At 38.6% G+C, this 19,239-nt stretch overlaps 1 protein-coding gene and 1 pseudogene across 1 annotated transcript; one reads left to right on the top strand and one right to left on the bottom strand.

Moving 5' to 3' along the window:
* The first annotated feature begins 12,335 nt into the window (after positions 1-12,335).
* LOC125775462 (putative nuclease HARBI1) lies at positions 12,336-13,298 on the top strand (annotated as a pseudogene).
* A 340-nt stretch (positions 13,299-13,638) lies between these two features.
* On the bottom strand, positions 13,639-18,474 carry LOC125777614 (uncharacterized). The gene is made up of 4 exons (XM_049452701.1): positions 18,450-18,474; positions 14,315-14,523; positions 14,045-14,236; positions 13,639-13,981 (listed from the first exon to the last, which is right to left on the bottom strand). The coding sequence occupies exons 1-4, from the start codon at positions 18,472-18,474 to the stop codon at positions 13,730-13,732; spliced, it is 678 nt and encodes a 225-aa protein (XP_049308658.1). The 3' UTR covers positions 13,639-13,729.
* Between the last annotated feature and the right edge of the window lie 765 nt (positions 18,475-19,239).

The raw sequence follows: 19,239 nt of genomic DNA on the forward strand, positions 1-19,239 counted from the left end.
AACGATGCTCTGATCATGTCAGTAGACGACGATCACTAGTATCCACCACTCTCAACATAGCATATAAACACCTCCTTAGCAACCTTTTCTAGCAACAATGTTTAATATCTTAGAGTGGAATATGCACGGATACTACAACAACTTTCACGAATTGGATATACTAATTAAAGAATACGCTCCAAGTTTTATTTCCCTTCAGGAAACTAACCTTGCTGCGGGCAAGTCTGCGGCGGCGCCTAATCAATACCAAAGTTACTTTTACAACTTGCCTCAAAATCTAACTGGCAAGCAAGGCATCGCCATTTTAATTAAAAAGTCCATACCACACCAGCAAATCCCTGTATCTTCAAATTTAGCCGCAATAGCAATAGAAATCTCATTATCTTTCCAATTTTCAATTATTTCACTTTATATAACACCTTCACAAAATTTTTCTTGCAGCGACCTAATAAATATTTATCGGACGATATCCACCCCATTTATAATCGTAGGCGATTTCAATGCATGGAGCCCTCTTTGGGGCTCTGCCACTACAAATATCCGGGGTTCTATGATTGAAGACTTAGTCTTCTCTGAAAACCTTATTATACTGAATGATAACAAACCAACACACTTTTCCACACACAAAACATTCACCACTCTAGACCTTACAATCTGTTCCTCTAACATTGCACCTAAATTAACGACAAACAGATTCGAACTGAACCTAATGAAACTTATACCTAAACTTTTTACATGTTACAACAGTACTCTTTACGAAACTGTAAGATCGGACCTCCAAAGGGAAATTAACCCTGGACGCAAATCGACAATTTCACTGTGTATAGAACTCGCCAGAAAGCTTGGAATCACCGTGCCATTACTGCGGCAGGGAGAAGTATTTCCCGCCTGGCAGTTAAAACATACATCGTTCATTTTAAGCTTGTGGAAATTCATCTGCATGGCAGTGATCATTACCCTATCCTTACATCCCTTTCCACTCCTTTCACTTCTAAAAGCCCACACAAGCCATGGTTTATTATAGAAAAAGCTAACTGGGACATATTTGGAACGACTGCTTCCAGACTTTGCGCGGACCGTCCTTGCACTCCCAATATCAGCAGGGAAGTTACCACAATTACAAAAATCATTCGCATATCAGCCCATCTGTCTATTCCACAAACCAATCCCAAAGTTCATAAAAAGAGCGCGCCCCACTAGTCCTCTGAACTATCCCAATTACGAAACGAAAAAAGATTTCTTTGGACGGAATATAAGCGAACAAGGTCAAAATTCAAATTTAATGCTATACAAAAAGGCAAATGCGATCTTTAAAAAAAAACTCAAACAATCTAAAAGGGAGTGCTTAAACAAATTCTCCGAGTCCATTAACCATCAAACAAATCCAAAAAGAGCATGGTCCGATATCAAACGACTTTCTGGCACTAATCCTCAATCGCATATTACTTCAATTAATAGCGCTCATGGCCCTATCGTTGACCACAAGCAAATAGCAAATCACTTCGCAAAGTACTGGTCCGATTATTCACACGATTCAAATTTCCATCCTACTTTCCTTTCAGAGAAGAACAAATACCTCAACAGTAGTTCCAAGAGTCCCCCTGCTACTTCTAGCATCACCGACTGCAAGATCAATAACATTGAATTCGGATCAACTCTATCTTCTTTAAGTGGGAGAACCCCCGGGGCGGACAGAATATAATATCCTATGTTGCAACATTTACCCCCATGTATGAAGACAAGGTTGTTAATGCCATATAACAACATCTTAAGCCAAGGTACGTTTCCTCAGGCTTGGAAGCACGCAGTCGTTGTCCCCATTCCAAAATCTGGCAACCCCACTACAGAAACTTCAGGCTTTAGGCCTATTTCTTTACTGAATTGCCTGGGAAAAGTACTCGAAAAAATTATAGCCAGACGTATTTCGTGGCATGCCTTAACCGAAAATTCCATGAGCCCTCAGCAAATGGCTTACAAGGACGGGCAAAGCACCATTGATGCTTTGCTGCTCTTTGAAATTCATGCATCTTCAGCCTTAGCAAACAGGAACCACCTCTCTGCACTTAGCATTGACTTCGAAAAGGCCTTCGATCGGGTTGGAGTCCACGTTGTACTACGGCAACTCGAAAAATGGGGCTCATTAAGTCATTCCTCACAAACCGAAGATTCGTCTGTAAAGTCAACAACACATTGTCAGGCCCGTTTACTCTCCACAACAGAATACCCCAGGGGTCTCCCCTCTCTGTATCCCTTTTTATCGCTGCTTTTAATGAAGTGAGCCATATAATTAATAAATATATAAATATTGATCATATTTGCTATGCTGATGATGTGTTGATTTCAATAAACTGAATGATTTAAATGTTGTTAAACGAGACTTCCCAAATGTTCTTAGGGATCTAAATATATGGTCCGAATCTTCGGGCGCCAATGTGGCTGTAAATAAATGCAAAAATTTCCACATTTGTCGCAAGCACAAATGTGATTACTTTACAATTATTTACAATAACAGCCCTATCTCAAACACTAATAGTCTTAAGTTCTTAGGTGTAATTTTTGATAAGAAACTTACCTTTAAGGAACATTGTTTGTACTTAAGAAAGCAACTGGCTGCCTGACTGAATATTATCAAATATCTTTCATCTAAACATTGTTTAATCAACTCTGCAACTCTAATAAATGTAACGAGGGCGCTTGTGTTGTCGAAGATAGATTACGGCCTTCCTATCTATGGTAATTGCGCGAAAAACCACATCAAAAAACTGTGCTCTCCGTACCACATGGCAGTAAGCAGAAGCGTTCGCGCATTTCCAAAATCGCCCACCAAATTCGTCCTAGTGGAAGCCGGCTTACCCACAATCGAAGAGAGATTCGAACTGAACCTAATGAAACTTATACCTAAGCTTTTTACATGTTACAACAGTACTCTTTACGAAACAGTCAGATCGGACCTCCAAAGGGAAATTAAACCTGGACGCAAATCGACAATTTCACTGTGTATAGAACTCGCCAGAAAGCTTGGAATCACCGTGCCATTACTGCGGCAGGGAGAAGTAATTCCCGCCTGGCAGTTAAAACATACATCGTTCATTTTAAGCTTGTGGAAATTCAACAAAAGTCACACCAACCCCGCCAGTCATCAACAACTCTTTGCTGAGTCTACAACTTCTCTTCTCCCTAAATGGACTCTAATCTTCACGGACGGATCCAAAACCGAGACAAGTACATCATTCGCAGTCGTCGATGACAAAGGAGCAACAATCAAAGTTGGAATCCTGCCAAGCTACGCCTCCGTTTACACAGCCGCAGCGCTCCTCAACGCTATCATTTTCGCTTCAAATTCCAAATTGAAAGCAATTATTTGCACAGATAGCAAATCAACTATATCAGCGGTCTTAAATGTTATGAATAAATCTAACATCATTTCTTGCATCCGGAGCAAATTAGCTGAAAATAGCCCCAATATAAAACTAATGTGGATTCCAGGCCATGCCGGCATACGCGGGAATGAACTGGCGGATAAACGCGCTAAACTAACGGCTAGTGAACCGCTCGTTACGTTTGACTTTCTTGAGAATAAAGACTTATATAAGATGGCACACCAACACCAGCTTAAGTCGTTAATGGAGAGTTGGAGACACATCCAGCACCAATAAACTGTAAATAAACTGTAAATAACCCCGATGAGTTGACGTTGCGAGTTTTCGAGAGAAAAGTTCTGCGAAAGATTTATGGTCCTTTGCGCGTTGGCCACGGCGAATATCGCATTCGATGGAACGATGAGCTGTACGAGATATACGACGATATTGACATAGTTCAGCGAATTAAAAGACAGCGGCTACGCTGGCTAGGTCATGTTGTCCGAATGGACGAAAACACTCCAGCTGTGAAAGTATTCGACGCTGTACCCGCCGGGGGAAGCAGAGGAAGAGGAAGACCTCCCCGTTGGAAGGACCAAGTGGAGGAGGACCTGGCTTCGCTTGGAATATCCAATTGGCGCCACGTAGCGAAGAGAAGAAACGACTGGCGCGCTATTGTTGACTCGGCTATCATCGCGTAAGCGGTGTCTACGCCAGTAAAGAAGAAGAAGAACCCAGATAGGAGCAAATCCATCAAACTGTCGATGTAACGATGTTAAATCATTTATCCGCCTACGTTTAGGGCACACAATAGCCACACATTCGTACTTCTTCAATCGGTCCAGTCCGCCTTACTGCCAACATTGCCCGTGGGCTTCACTAATAGTCCATCACCTGCTCGACGAATGCCACCATTTCACAGTAATCAGGAGGACTATCTTCGATAACCAAACACCTACAACACTTTTGAAAACTACGTCTCTCGAGAACATTACAAAAATATCAAAATATCTGGATAAATGCGGTCTAAAACATTTAATATGACATCCTACCTAGCTTAGATAAGAACTTTGTTTTTGTTTTACTTAAGCATGTACATATATAGATTTTATGAAGATTTTAAATATATAAAGCGTGGACAATAGAACTTAATTTTAGTCATCTAGCCTTAGATCCGCCAGCGAGCCGAAGGTCCTGGCAGTCAGTATTCCTTTTTTCGTGTAAAATAATAATTGCATTATTTTTTTTCATATTTATAAATAAATAAAAATATATTTCATCTGCATATATTTGTTTATACCAAAACATCTTGACGAAGTATATATTCACATATAAAAGTGTGCACCTTTTGTTTTAAATTCCATTTTAAATCTCTCTCTCTTTTACGAAAAAATTAAATAACATTTACATACTCGTATATACAAAAAAAATATATATATCAACAAAATATACATATGTTGTAAGAACTATGCAAAATATTTATTAACACATTTGTACACGCACATATTATAAGTCCGCATTGGCAATTAACCGGCAATATCTCTTGTTCTTTGGTAAACAAAAACAAGCAGGATTGCGTACAAAAAGCGAATTGATCTCTTTAACGAGCTCTCAATCGCATAATCATAAACACACAAACAATCCCTGCATACTTATGTAAATAGCGCATTGATCACCTCAGCGAGCTCTCAATCGCACAAAACATAAGTACCTTAATAAGCACATACATGCATACATACATACAAGTCCAAGTATTAGGGTGTACCTAAATACTAACATAAGGACGTAAAAAGTGTTAATAAATTTAAAGTGCGGATATTTTCAAACTTCAAACTAAAATATAAATAAACAATATCGTTTAGCAAGTAAATAAGAAACGGTAATAATAAAAAATAAAGAATCCGTTTTATACGAAATTTATTGAAAAGAGAATTCGGTTTACACTAAGACAAATTTAACTCATTTTGACAAATATGTTACTATACAGTAAAAATAATGAATAATAATAAAAATCAAAATACACCTACAGGAGCTACACGCTCAAAAGAGGTTGTTAAGTTCATTTCACAAAGTGACAGTTTAATAAGATACTGCACTAGATTTGCCTCCTTACCGATTCACGAAAACTCTGAAATTAAGAAATCAAAAATCAAAATCTTACGAATTTTTGGACTCGCTTCCAAGCGGCTCATGACGCCATTCTAGATTCTGACGATTCAGATACACATAATTTTAAATCCTCGGCTTACGCAATATACGAAAACTGCTTAGACCGGTTCGAAGAAACAAAAGCTATGATCGACGATCAACTAAAGCTCATTAAAGCAATTGCACCTACTCCCCACAGTAGAGTAGAGCTGTCACAAATAGACAGTGAAAAGGCAAGTTCAGGCATCCACCTCGAGGTGCCCGCATGTGACACAGAGACGTTTTATGGAGGTTATGAAGAATGGCCATCCTTTCGGGACATGTTTACGGCCGTGTACATAAACCATTCTAAATTATCAAATGCTCAAAAGTTGTATCACCTCAGATACAAAACAAAAGGTCAAGCAGGCGAAATAGTTAAACAGTTCGCATTAAATGACGGCAATTTCAATTTGGCTTGGGAAGCTCTAAAAGCTAGATTTTAAAACGAAAGAATACTGGTCGATAAACAAGTAACGACACTAATGAACTTGCCAAAAGTTAAGAAAGGAACAAGTGTAGAATTCATCAAACTAGAATCCACTGTTTCAAATTGCTTGTTGATTTTATCGACACTTAATATTCCCACAGACAGCTGGGACCCAACATTTGCACCGCCGCATTACCAGAAAAGTCGTTACTTCTATGGGAGCAATCGCTCTCATCACGAAAAAGTGCCCAACGTGTCAACAAATGAAAGATTTTCTCACCACCAATATGAAATTGCGGAAAGGTTAGAAGAAAAAATACTCAAAACTAAGAACAAACACGACCAGAATGAAAGCTTAACTAGACCCCAAGTTAGTATCAAAAACAATATAAACAAAAACTTTCACAAAACGCTATCGTTCACATCTGAACAACGAACACATACGTCATGCGAACTATGTACATACTAGTAGTGCGTTTCTGTAACTTTTCGTTATGATATCGAAAGAAATATCACTTTTGCGTAACGAGAGGTTTATAACGAACAATTGTTTTGAAGTGTTTCTGTAACTCAGAAAAGTCACCTTTCGTGTTATGGTTCCGATGTTATCGAAAATGTGCTATAACTAAAATGGCACGATTCCGATTACTTTGGCGGAGGGGCAAAAAACCGAATTTCCGTATAAATGGGGTATGTACGGATAGGGGAGCTTATCCAGAGAAGGAATATCCAAAAATAAAATAAAAATAACTAATATTTTTTAAAATATTCACATTTAAAAATTCAAAAATTTGCACTAGGAACACATGTTATTTCTCCATGTTTCACTAATTTTTTCACGTTTTTTACTATGTACATATATTCAAATATACACTCTAAGCATTGAAATAAGCTCTCATTTCACATTTATTTTGTAATTTTTCAACTAAATTTAGTACAGTAATACCTTGATTTACGTCCGCTTCGTTAACGTTGTCTTGATTTACGTTGTGAAAATATTAGAGACCTCTGCACGCGATTTACGTTGTCAATTTGATTTACGTCCTCTGTATGAAATATGAATTTGGGGAATCCCTTGCTTACATTTATTTATTTTGAATTTTGTCAATATATTTCATGAACTCGTTCAGTTGATTTTTATAAGTGTTGCTGATAACACGCATAAAAGAGTGAAAATGAGTTCAAAACGTGAATTAAAAATTGTTCGTGCAGTTCAATTAAAAAAGAAACGAAATGTTATTTCTATTAAAAAGAAAATGGAAGTCATTCACCGCCATGATAAGGGCGAAGAGGCTATTAATATAGCTAGCGTTATGGGTTTGCCTTCAACAACCGTAAGAACAATCATAAAAAGTAAACAATAGATTATCACAAGTGCATCCACTGCTGCAGATCGTTGTTTAGAATCCACTACTAAAATCAGACCCGTTTTGATGGAAAAGATGGAGAAGGCACTGACTCTTTGGATAAGTGATTTGGGGAAAAAAATATTCCGGTAACTACTTTAGTTATTAAAAGGAAGGCAATTAGTTAATTCAATGATGTAAAGTTAACAACTACAGATTGTAAAGATTTTTGTTTCAACGCGAGCGATGGGTGGCTGCAAAACTTTAAAAAAAGATCCCAACTTTATAATATAAAATTCCATGGAGAATCTGCAAGCGCAGACAACGAAGCAGCTAAAAATTTTGTGTAAAAGCTAAAGCAAATCAGTGATGAAGGAGGATACTCACCTCAGCAAATTTTTAATGTGGACGAGACGGAACTTTTTTGGAAACAAATGCCAAAAAGGACATTTATATCAAAAGAGGAAAGAGCGGCCGCCGGGCCAAAAGTTTCCAAAGGCAGACTTACACTTCTTCTTGGAGGAAATGCTGCAGGTGATATGAAGCTTAGACCCTTGTTGATATATAAGCCTGAGACGCCAAGAGCTATGAAAAATATTAAAAAAGAAAATCTCCCTGTTATTTGGAAATCCAATAAAAAAAGCTTGGATGACTGCTAAACTTTTATGATTGGTTTAAGTTGCATTTTTGCCCGAAAGTTATCAAATATTGCGAAGTAAATGGATTCGCATGCAAGGCATTGCTGTTAATTGATAATGCCCCTAGCCACATTATCCCGCTTGATGGTATGAATGACAATATTAAAATAATCTTCTTACCGCCGAATACAACGGCGCTTATCCAACCGATGGATCAAGGCGTTATTGCGGCATTTAAAAAATACTACTTACGAAGGACATTTAACAACTTGATTGATGCAATTGATAAAGAATCTCACTACGCATCTGCTGATGTAGTTCGCAATTTTTGGGTCAAATATAATGTCATGCAAGCAGTGGAAAATATTAAACAAAGCTGGTAAGAAGTATCCGCGACAACGATGAGCCGTGCATGGAAAAACATATGGCCGGAATATACTACATCTCGATGTGGATCAGAAGAAAATTCCAACGATTTAAATATAGAACTAATTAACTTAGCGCACACTGTTGGCTTCACAGATGTTGATGAATCCGACCTAATTGATATCTTGGAAACAGGTGATGAACCATTAACTAACGCATTGACAGATACTCCTAATAAAGATGATAATCTATTAGAAAATTCGATGGTCGAAAATGAGAGGAAACGTTCACAATTCCCAATTTCAAAGCTATCAGAGGCTTTTAACCACATAAAGAAAGCGATCAATATTTTTGTAAAATTCGACAAAGATGAAGAGCGAGTTATCTCAACACGAAACTCAATTAACAATAGCTTGCAACATTACAAAGATTTGTTTACACAAAAGAAACTATTTTTGTCACAGAAGCGGATTGATTCATTTTTCAAGCCCATTTTGTCATCCGATACTCCTTCGTCAAGCCAATACCAAACCTCGCAGCGCAATATTCCAGACGAGGATATCCAAATTATCATGTCTGAAATTTCATCAGAGGACTTTACTTCATCAACCCAAGGACAGACATTTAGCCAGCGAAGTCTTCCAGACGATGATATCGAAATGCTCGTGTCTGAAATTTCATCAGCGGACACTACTTCATCAAGCCAAAGAAGTCTTCCCAACGATGATCTGCAAAAGCTTTTATCTGAAGTATTGATACCAAATGAAAACTTCGAGGAGTGAGATATTCTAAAATTTAAGTACTTTTATTTTATTTATTGCTCAAGTTTGGAGTAAATTCATATTTTAACTTATTATTTTTTACATACAAACGAGTTTGTAATATATACATTTATCATAGATATTCCAAAAAGGATCTGAATTTCATATGTCGAATTTTTTTACACTTGAAATACACTTATGTAAAGTGAATATAACGTATCTCTTAATTGCTATAGTTTTTAACTCTTTTTATGTGCTTATGGACTTTATATACATACAATACATTTCTTAGTATGTAATTGAATTAAATTTGCTTTTATGTACTTTATTTGAAACAACCAATAACCTTGCCTTTTTCATAATCATATGGAAAACTACAAATTTGATTAACGTCCTTTCAATTTACGTCGCAATCTTTCGGAACCGAACAAAACGTAAATCGAGATATTACTGTAATTTAAAAATCACTTGTCAAAATTTATGGCTGAAAAGTGCTTATATTTACGAGGAAAACCTGCATTGCCACACTTTAAAAACCAAAAGTGAAGGATTTTCAGCGTTTCACATCGTTTTCTTTGTTTGTATTTTCGAGTGATTCATTTTTCTTTATTAACTATAAAAAAGCTAAAATTGAATATGTGAACACTTTTCCATATACATATTATACATATGTACATATTGTATATGAATATATGAATAATATGTGATTTATATTTAATAAATACAGATAAGTAAAATCGTGTGAAATATTATAATATTACGAGCGAATACCCGGGGTGACTGAAGTATTTTCGCGTAGGACTCTTCTCTGCGTTGGCGGCCTTCGGCCGCGCTTTAAAAAAATAACCCTGGCCGAGCGAATACCCGGGGTGACTGAATACTTTCGCGTAGCACTCCCTTCTGCATTAGCGGCCTTCGGCACCGCTTTAAAAAAATAACCCTGGCCGAGCGAATACCCGGGGTGACTGAAGTACTTTCGCGTAGTACTCCTTTCTGCGTTGGCGGCCTTCGGCCGCGCTCTAAAAAAATAACCCTGGCCGTACGAATACCCGGGGTGACTGAAGTACTTTCGTGTAGTACTCCTTTCTGGTTATAATTTTTGGTTATCATGCACTCATATTGAAACAAAATTTGAGTTTTCGTTATAAATAACATTGTTTTGTATTTTAGGCGACGATATATATATCATTATATTTAAAATATGAGTTTTGGGTATAAAGTGGTTATATCTTTCCGTTATCATGCACTCATATTGAGACAAAATTTGAGTTTTCGTACTGCACTGTATACTTTACTTTTTATTACGTAATCTTTATATACTCGTATATAAATCTTCTGACCGTGTGTTTGCATTTGAACTGCTCCTAAACGGATGGACCGATTTTGATGAAATTTTGTGTGTATGTTCAAGGAGATTCGAGAATGGTTTAGATTTACAATTTGGTCCACTGGAAAATGTTTTTTAAATTATTTTTTCATTTTTAATCAATTGTTAATTTTGGAACGTTTGACCGATAGATGGCGCTACCATCGCAATATCCAATATTCAAACCTTAAATTGACGTAAACGTGCATTAAAGAAAACGATGCCAAAGTAAAAGGCGACATCTGTGGATCAAGTTTTTATATTGTGGACAGAGTTGTTCGTTCTTAAGTAATAAATTGGGTGATTCATACATCTATGGGTAGCTATAACATTTTTTTCATACCTGCTAACTATTGGAGGGGGTATCTTGACAGGCAATTTAAAATTGCAAAAGGGTTGGCATAAAAAATAGCGGCATAACTGAAGTGTTGATAAAAAATTTGAGATATGAAGAAATCTTTTCAAAGCATTGCACAGAGCAATGCAATATTTAAACGGGAACGATGAATACATATGTATATGTATACAATTTCAAACTGATCCTTCCTGAAAAATAATAAAATTGCTAAATATTGGGAATGGTAGAATAGAACTGCAATCAAATACACAATGAATTAAAACTGGCTCATTTATCATTCGATGAATAATATACCACGGGCATCCCAAAAGACTGATGCCATAACCTTGCCAGCCGATTTATTGTCTTTCCACGCTTGAGAACCGTTTCTTAATATGCAGTCCACCAGGCTGATAATCGATTGGGCTCGATTGATTTCACTGATGCACAGCCCAAATTCAAAAGTATTTTTACCCCAAAAACCAATTCTTTCTTAACGCACGAAATGCTTTTTGATTCATTTTTGTTGCTTCATCAAAAATGCGATTATTCCTTAACTAATACTTATAATCTAACTAACAGAAATCATATAGATGGTATTAGTAGTACTATCTATGTATCAGCCACAGTAAAACGTAAGCGGGTCCTCTAGTATTATTATATAATATTACTTATACATATGTATATATAATATTACTAATACATGTATATAATATTACTTATTTGCCTAATAAATTTAAAAAAGTAAATATCCATATGCATGAATAGAGGAATATTTGCGAAAAAGAGGAATTTCAGCGAATTGCCTTATTATCACATGGCAGCGCTCCATTTCGTCGTAATTTTTGGTAAACAAATGAGGTTCAAACTAGTGTAAAATGCAATTTTTAATATACAGATTTTTTAGGTAAAATCCTGCTAAAAGTGTAAAATGTGGATTTATTTAGAAGATTATAATAAAATTTAATTAATTGGAAGAAAAAAATGTGAATAAAGTGTGTTTATCGTAGTAAAATAGCTTCTTGAAATGTTCGAATTTTGCGAATTTTTGAACTTAAAAGTCGAATATCTCGTAAACTAAGCGTTTGCGGACCCTATTAACATATGTCTTTTAATCAGGAGGACTTCCTCTTTCCAACGGTACCTTCAAATCGCGGCGCCAAAGAAAGCGGAATTGTGCCACTAAAATGAATGCATAAACATCTGTCAATGTATACGAATATATTTGTTTTGTTTACTGCAAAAAAGTTTTGTTTACTCTTATTTTTTTTATTCGTAAGTACAAATAATATTTTATATACTATATATACATATATTTTGATTGTATAAATTTATTATCAATGTTATAATTTCTTAGTGAGTCAAATTATGATAGCTGCTGCATTATTTGCCTTATTGGAGGACCAACGGAATATGTTACGCGTTCATCGGCGACATCTGGGGGATACAACTGACCCATTTCATTTGCCGGAAGCTCGCTTTGAAGAGCTATTCCGTTTTAAAAAAGATCCCGCAATAGCCTTGTTACAAGAGCTAAGTCCTCATATGAAAATTGGCGAAAGACGTACGTTTGTCCCAAAATCATTAAGAATGACTGCAGCACCTCATTACTATGCGACAGGATCATATTTGAGAGACGTTGGCCAAGATTTTGTGTGCTCATTAAGCAAGACAGTTGTGTGTCGTGCAGTAAAAGAAGTCACAAACATCATTGAAGGAAAATTAATGTGTAAATACATTAAATTTCCAACATCTTTAGAGGAACAAAACAAAATAAAACAAACGTAAGAAAATCATTATATAGGTACATAAAAAATATTGTGTATGTACATATGTGTTTATATTTTTACAGATTTTTTTCATCTACGGGTTTTCCTGGGTGCATTGGTGCTATTGATTGCATCCATGTTAAAATTAAAAAGCCGGCCGCTGATGTTGAATGCTGCTACATAAACAGAAAGGGCTACTTTTCCAAAAATGTGCAACTTATTTGTGACTACAATTTAAACATAGTGTCTGGGAACGCGCGTTATGGTGGTAGTACGCATGATGCTTTTATTTGGGAGAACAGCCAATGTAAACAATTTTTGGAAAGGCAAAACGCCAGTGATGTAGACTCAAGTTGGCTTATTGGTGATTCATGCTATCCACAGCAACCATGGTTGACGACACCATTGGGCAAAATAATTACAATGATTGCCACTTTCGGGCTCGGAATTGTGTTGAAAGGCTTAATGGAGTTTTGAAAAAGGTATTTGGAAGCTTATCACATGAACGGGGTGTATTATTTAAACCAGCATATGCTGGATCAATAATAAATGCGTGTTTAACCTTGCACAGTATCAGATTAAAAAGAAATTTACCAGTTCCAGACATAAACGTATCGTCAAATTTCAGTATGAAAGTTGACAATTTGGAAGAGAATCGTGAAAATTGTAGTGTGCTAAATCAAAGCATAAGATGTCGGGATAATATAGTACGAAATTATTTTAACTAACTAATTATTTTAATTATGTAACGTGGCTTTTGCCACCTTCCAATAAGTTACGTCAACTTCGCCCCACAAAAAAAACAATTAATTTTAAATAATAATAATAAAAATAAATAAAATATAATATAAAAAAAAGTTTTGTTTATTATTTTTCGCATAATTGTTTAAGCGAAGCGGCCATGGATTGCACGGAGGCACGAATGTCTTTCGCCACGGTCAGCAACTGGTCAAATTCCTCCTGCCGTTTGCGTTCCTGCTCAGCAAGAGTGGTTTTCACTTGTTCAAATGCACTGAAGAAAGTGGCAGTCTGTCGCATTCTGTCTGGGGCCCTATTCTGTAACTCGATTCGAAAATGTATTCTATTCGAAATTCGGATCTAATTTATAATTATGCGACAGTTGTACCACCCTGTGCCAGTATAAATACGTACAATTTTCGTTTTTGCTTTCTACAACTCAAAAGCTATCGAATATTTTATCCGAAAATTGGCTTGAAAATCCGAAAATCGAGTTACAGAATATACAAAATCCGAATTCGAGTAAATTTTTTTTCGAATCGAGTTACAGAATAGGCCCCCTGGTGTGGGCGATGGCACTGTATTGGGTTTGGTTGATGGCAGTGCAGCATTTAAGGTTTTTTGATGTGTATTCAACACGTCTTCAAGTGATTTCTGCAATTCTTCATCTGCACTATCATTCATCTATATATGAAACTTTGTGATTAAAACTCAATAATTTTTTTTTTTGTTATACGAAGATATTACCTCTTGAAACCCCGACTCCTTAGTAACGCCATCGCCATCAACAAGTGCAGTTGGGAAAAAGTCTAACATTTGCAGGTCCATACCATCTAGCGGCGCTGGACCTTCAGAGGCAGGACGATTTCCAGTAGCGTTCTGGAAACGCATAATTGCGGCCTGCTGCTTCTTTACGCCTGAATTCCAGTCTGCCCAGCACTGCGAATTGAAATAAATATCAATGAATGCACAATTGTACATACATTCATATGTTTATATATAATATACTGAACGAACCTTTTTCGACTGCTCAACGGTTTTACATGCTCCTCCGCATGCATTAAAATCCGCTGTGAGAGTTGCCCATACAGCATTAGCAGATTTGCCGCTGTTTGGGCCACCAAATTTTCCGGTACCAACATTTCTATGATTTTTCAATATATCTAGAAATTTCTGTTTTTGTTGTTTGGTAGCTTTTCCACTTATTCTTCTTCTTCTTAATTGGCGTAGACACCGCTTACGCGATTATAGCCGAGTTAACAACCGCGCGCCAGTCGTTTCTTCTTTTCGCTACGTGGCGCCAATTGGATATTCCAAGCGAAGCCAGGTCCTTCTTCACTTGATCCTTCCAACGGAGTGGAGGTCTTCCTCTTCCTCTGCTTCCCCCGGCGGGTACTGCGTCGAATACTTTCAGAGCTGGAGTGTTTTCATCCATCCGGACAACATGACCTAGCCAGCGTAGCCGCTGTCTTTTAATTCGCTGAACTATGTCAATGTCGTCGTATATCTCGTACAGCTCATCGTTCCATCGAATGCGATATTCGCCGTGGCCAACGCGCAAAGGACCATAAATCTTTCGCAGAATTTTTCTCTCGAAAACTCGCAACGTCGACTCATCCGCTGTTGACATCGTCCAAGCCTCTGCACCATATAGCAGGACGGGAATTATGAGAGACTTATAGAGTTTGGTTTTTGTCTGTCGAGAGAGGACTTTGCTTCTTAATTGCCTACTCAGTCCGAAGTAGCACCTGTTGGCAAGAGTTATCCTGCGTTGGATTTCTAGGCTGACATTGTTGGTGGTGTTTACGCTGGTTCCAAGATAGACGAAATTATCTACAACTTCAAAGTTATGACTGTCAACAGTGACGTGAGTGCCAAGTCGCGAGTGCGACGACTGTTTGTTTGATGACAGGAGATATTTCGTCTTGCCCTCGTTCACTGCCAGACCTATTCGTTTTGCTTCCTTGTCCAGCCTGGAGAAAGCAGAACTAACGGCGCGGGTGTTGAGGCCGATGATATCAATATCGTCGGCATACGCCAGCAGCTGTACACTCTTATAGAAGATTGTACCTGCTCGATTAAGTTCTGCAGCTCGAACTATTTTCTCCAGCAGCAGATTGAAAAAGTCGCACGATAGGGAGTCGCCTTGTCTGAAACCTCGTTTGGTATCGAACGGCTCGGAGAGGTTCTTCCCGATCCTGACGGAGCTTTTGGTGCCGCTCAACGTCAGTTTACACAGCCGTATCAGTTTTGTGGGGATACCAAATTCAGACATCGCGGCATAAAGGCCGCTCCTTTTCGTGCTGTCGAAAGCAGCTTTGAAATCGACGAAGAGGTGGTGTGTGTCGATTCTCCTTTCACGGGTCTTTTCCAAGATTTGGCGCATGGTGAATATCTGGTCGGTTGTTGATTTGCCAGGTCTAAAGCCACACTGATAAGGTCCAATCAGTTCGTTGACGGTGGGCTTTAATCTTTCACACAGTACGCTCGATAGAACCTTATATGCGATGTTGAGGAGGATAATCCCACGGTAGTTGGCGCAGATTGTGGGGTCTCCTTTTTTATGGATTGGGCATAGCACACTTAAATTCCAGTCGTTGGGCATGCTTTCGTCCGACCATATTTTACAAAGAAGCTGATGCATGCTCCTTATCAGTTCTTCGCTGCCGTGTTTGAATAGCTCGGCCGGCAATCCATCGGCCCCTGCCGCTTTGTTGTTCTTCAGGCGGGTGATTGCTATTCGAACTTCTTCATGGTCGGGTAATGGAACGTCTGCTCCATCGTCATCGATTGGGGAATCGGGTTCGCCTTCTCCCGGTGTTGTGCTTTCACTGCCATTCAACAGGCTGGAGAAGTGTTCCCTCCATAATTTAAGTATGCTCTGGGCATCGGTAACTAGATCACCTTTGGGGGTTCTACAAGAGTATGCTCCGGTCTTGAAACCTTCTGTAAGCCACCGCATATTTTCGTAGAATTTTCGAGCATTACCCCTGTCGGCCAGCTTATCAAGCTGTTTGTACTCACGCATTTCGGCCTCTTTCTTCTTCTGTCTGCAAATGCGTCTCGCTTCCCTCTTCAACTCTCGGTATCTATCCCATCCCGCACGTGTTGTGGTCGATCGTAACGTTGCGAGGTAGGCAGCCTGTTTTCTCTCCGCTGCGACACGGCACTCCTCGTCGTACCAGCTGTTCCTTTGCACTTTCCGAAAACCAATGGTTTCGGTTGCAGCTGTACGCAAGGAGTTTGAAATGCCGTCCCACAGTTCCCTTATACCGAATTGTTGATGAGTGCTCTCAGAGAGCAGGAGTGCAAGCCGAGTAGAAAAACGTTCGGCTGTCCGTTGTGATTGCAGCTTCTCGACGTCGAACCTTCCTTGTGTTTGTTGGCGTGCGTTTTTTGCTGCACAGAGGCGGGTGCGAATTTTGGCTGCAACAATATAGTGGTCCGAGTCGATGTTAGGACCTCGGAGCGCACGCACATCTAAAATACTGGAGACGTGTCTTCCGTCTATCACAACATGATCGATCTGGTTGGTGGTTTTTCGATCCGGAGACAGCCAGATAGCTTGATGAATCTTCTTATGCTGGAATCTAGTACTACAGATAACCATATTTCGGGCCCCGGCGAAGTCGATCAGCCTCAACCCATTTGGGGATGTTTCGTCGTGGAGGCTGAATTTACCGACCGTAGTGCCAAAGATACCTTCTTTGCCCACCCTGGCGTTAAAGTCGCCAAGCACGATTTTGACATCGTGGCGGGGGCATCTCTCATAAGTGCGCTCCAAGCACTCATAAAAGGCATCTTTGGTCACATCGTCCTTCTCTTCCGTCGGGGCGTGGGCGCAAATCAGCGATATGTTGAAGAACCTCGCTTTGATGCGGATTGTGGCTAGACGTTCATTCACCGCAGTGAATGATAGTACTCGGCGACGGAGTCTCTCTCCCACCACGAATCCAACACCAAACTTGCGCTCCTTTATATGGCCACTGTAGTAAATGTCACAAGGACCTACTTGTCTCTGTCCTTGTCCCGTCCATCGCATTTCTTGGACGGCGGTGATGTCAGCCTTTATTTTCACGAGGACATCAACCAGCTGGGCAGCGGCACCTTCCCAATTAAGGGACCGGACATTCCAGGTGCATGCCCTTAATTCGTAGTCCTTCTTTCGTTTGCCATGGTCGTCATCAAAAGGGGGGTCACTCATCCGAGGCTTGTTGTTCCTTTTCATTGGGGGTGTTTTTTTACGTGGCGGGTCCCAAACCCAGCGCACAACCCTATGCAGGGGATGTTTCGCCTTCTCACGTTAGCTCGCCTTCAAACGGATGTTCTTAGGCTACCCAGAGGATACTTGGTCAAAGACCGGAAGTCGTGAGCTGCTTGAGTCATATGCAAAAGAATCGTTTCTGGCCACTCCCAAGTGAATGGCGATCAGAGAACTTTCCTCACTTGCGTGAACTTCTACACATGACTCCATCCTCCTTTCCACTTCTTACTTTTTTCTGTAAATAATATAAACAATATAAACATAAACAAAACATCAAAATTTTTCCAGCTTACCTCGCTCATCTTTATTTTGGCGCAAAATATCACTGCAATTTTTTTAATGGTATGATAACGAATGTCATAACGACAAATAACGAAAATGTTTTTCACCAGACTTACAGAAACACTAAACTTCGTTATACTAGTGAATTCGATATATCGTTCGTTATTTTACATAACGAAAAGTTCCAGAAACGAACTACAGAGGTCATAAACTTAAAACTTGCGAGAGGTTTAAAAACTTAAAAGTAAACGAACGAAATAATTTGTCAGGTCAAAAAGACTTTGCACAAATTGTCTGTCACATGCGCATACATATAAAAATGGCAAAGCAAATTTAATTGCTTACATTGTCACAAAAGACACCATTCAATGCTTCACTACAGCACATTTCCTAGCTCACCTCAAAAGAGCGCATGTAATAGCACAAAAAGAACCACGGGATTAGTTGCAAAAGCAAATCCCGAAAATTGCCAAGACACACCATGCTGCTCAAAGTCATCAAAAACGCAAACGCTACACAGCGAAAATCAAAATAGGGTACTACTACCCACAGCAGTCGTCTCCATCGATCACCGAGGAGAACTGTTCAAACTCAGAGCCTTTATACACCAAGGATCACAACGATCATTCATAGCGTCTAAGGCACAAAGTAAACTAAAATTGTCAACCAAACAATCAAATTTTGAAATTAAAAAGAAAAAAATATTCTGAACAAATCCTAGAGCAGTGGCGTGCTACTAAACGCCAAATTAGTGCGTACTAAAACATAAAATATAACACAATAGTATCAAAAAGCCGAAAAATCGACATTTTCATAAATTTTCAAAAATACATACAATATCAAAAGGAAGTCAAGGGATCACCATACTCCCAATGCGATACAGTGACGCTTACAAAAGGCAAAGGTCGCTCTTATCACAACTATCCAAGCGCTCCTCATATGTGTGAGTTAGGGAAATCAGCATCAAAGCATCAACTTAAATAAAAAATTTTCTACTCTATGAATCGAAGCCGTTCTCCATTCACGGCCATTCTCTCGCAAGATCCCTCTAATTTCATAGTCCTAAGTCTAGGGCTAAGGAGTACCCATTCTGGCCATATCTGGCCAGGCGTGGAGTTACTATCCTTCATAAGCCGAGAATAAATAAGGTCCAAATATTGCCGATAATACAGAAAAGGGATATAATAAACTACCGGTTTGCCAAACCGATAAATAATAAATTGTAAATAACAGCAAATAAAATTAATAAAAGCAAACAACTTTTTTGGTATAATAATACAATAAGTCGTCAAAGCACGCAAAATCAATTATTACCTCAAGCACCAATATTTACACAAAATACAATTGGCTATTAAAACCAAAATCGCTTCTTACAGCTAATAATCTGCTGTTGACG

This window comes from Bactrocera dorsalis, chromosome 1, assembly GCF_023373825.1.
Source record: "Bactrocera dorsalis isolate Fly_Bdor chromosome 1, ASM2337382v1, whole genome shotgun sequence".
NCBI lineage: Eukaryota > Metazoa > Arthropoda > Insecta > Diptera > Tephritidae > Bactrocera > Bactrocera dorsalis.

Excerpts from the sequence above, each read along its gene's own strand:
- LOC125777614 (XM_049452701.1), bottom strand. The coding sequence starts at position 18,474 with ATGAATGATCGTTGTGATCCTTGGT. Across the intron at positions 14,524-18,449 it reads TGATCGTTGTGATCCTTGGT|GCCAATTAAGAAGAAGAAGA; the intron begins GTATAAAGGCTC and ends AGCGGTGTCTAC. Across the intron at positions 14,237-14,314 it reads CCGTTGAGCAGTCGAAAAAG|TGCTGGGCAGACTGGAATTC; the intron begins GTTCGTTCAGTA and ends TTCAATTCGCAG.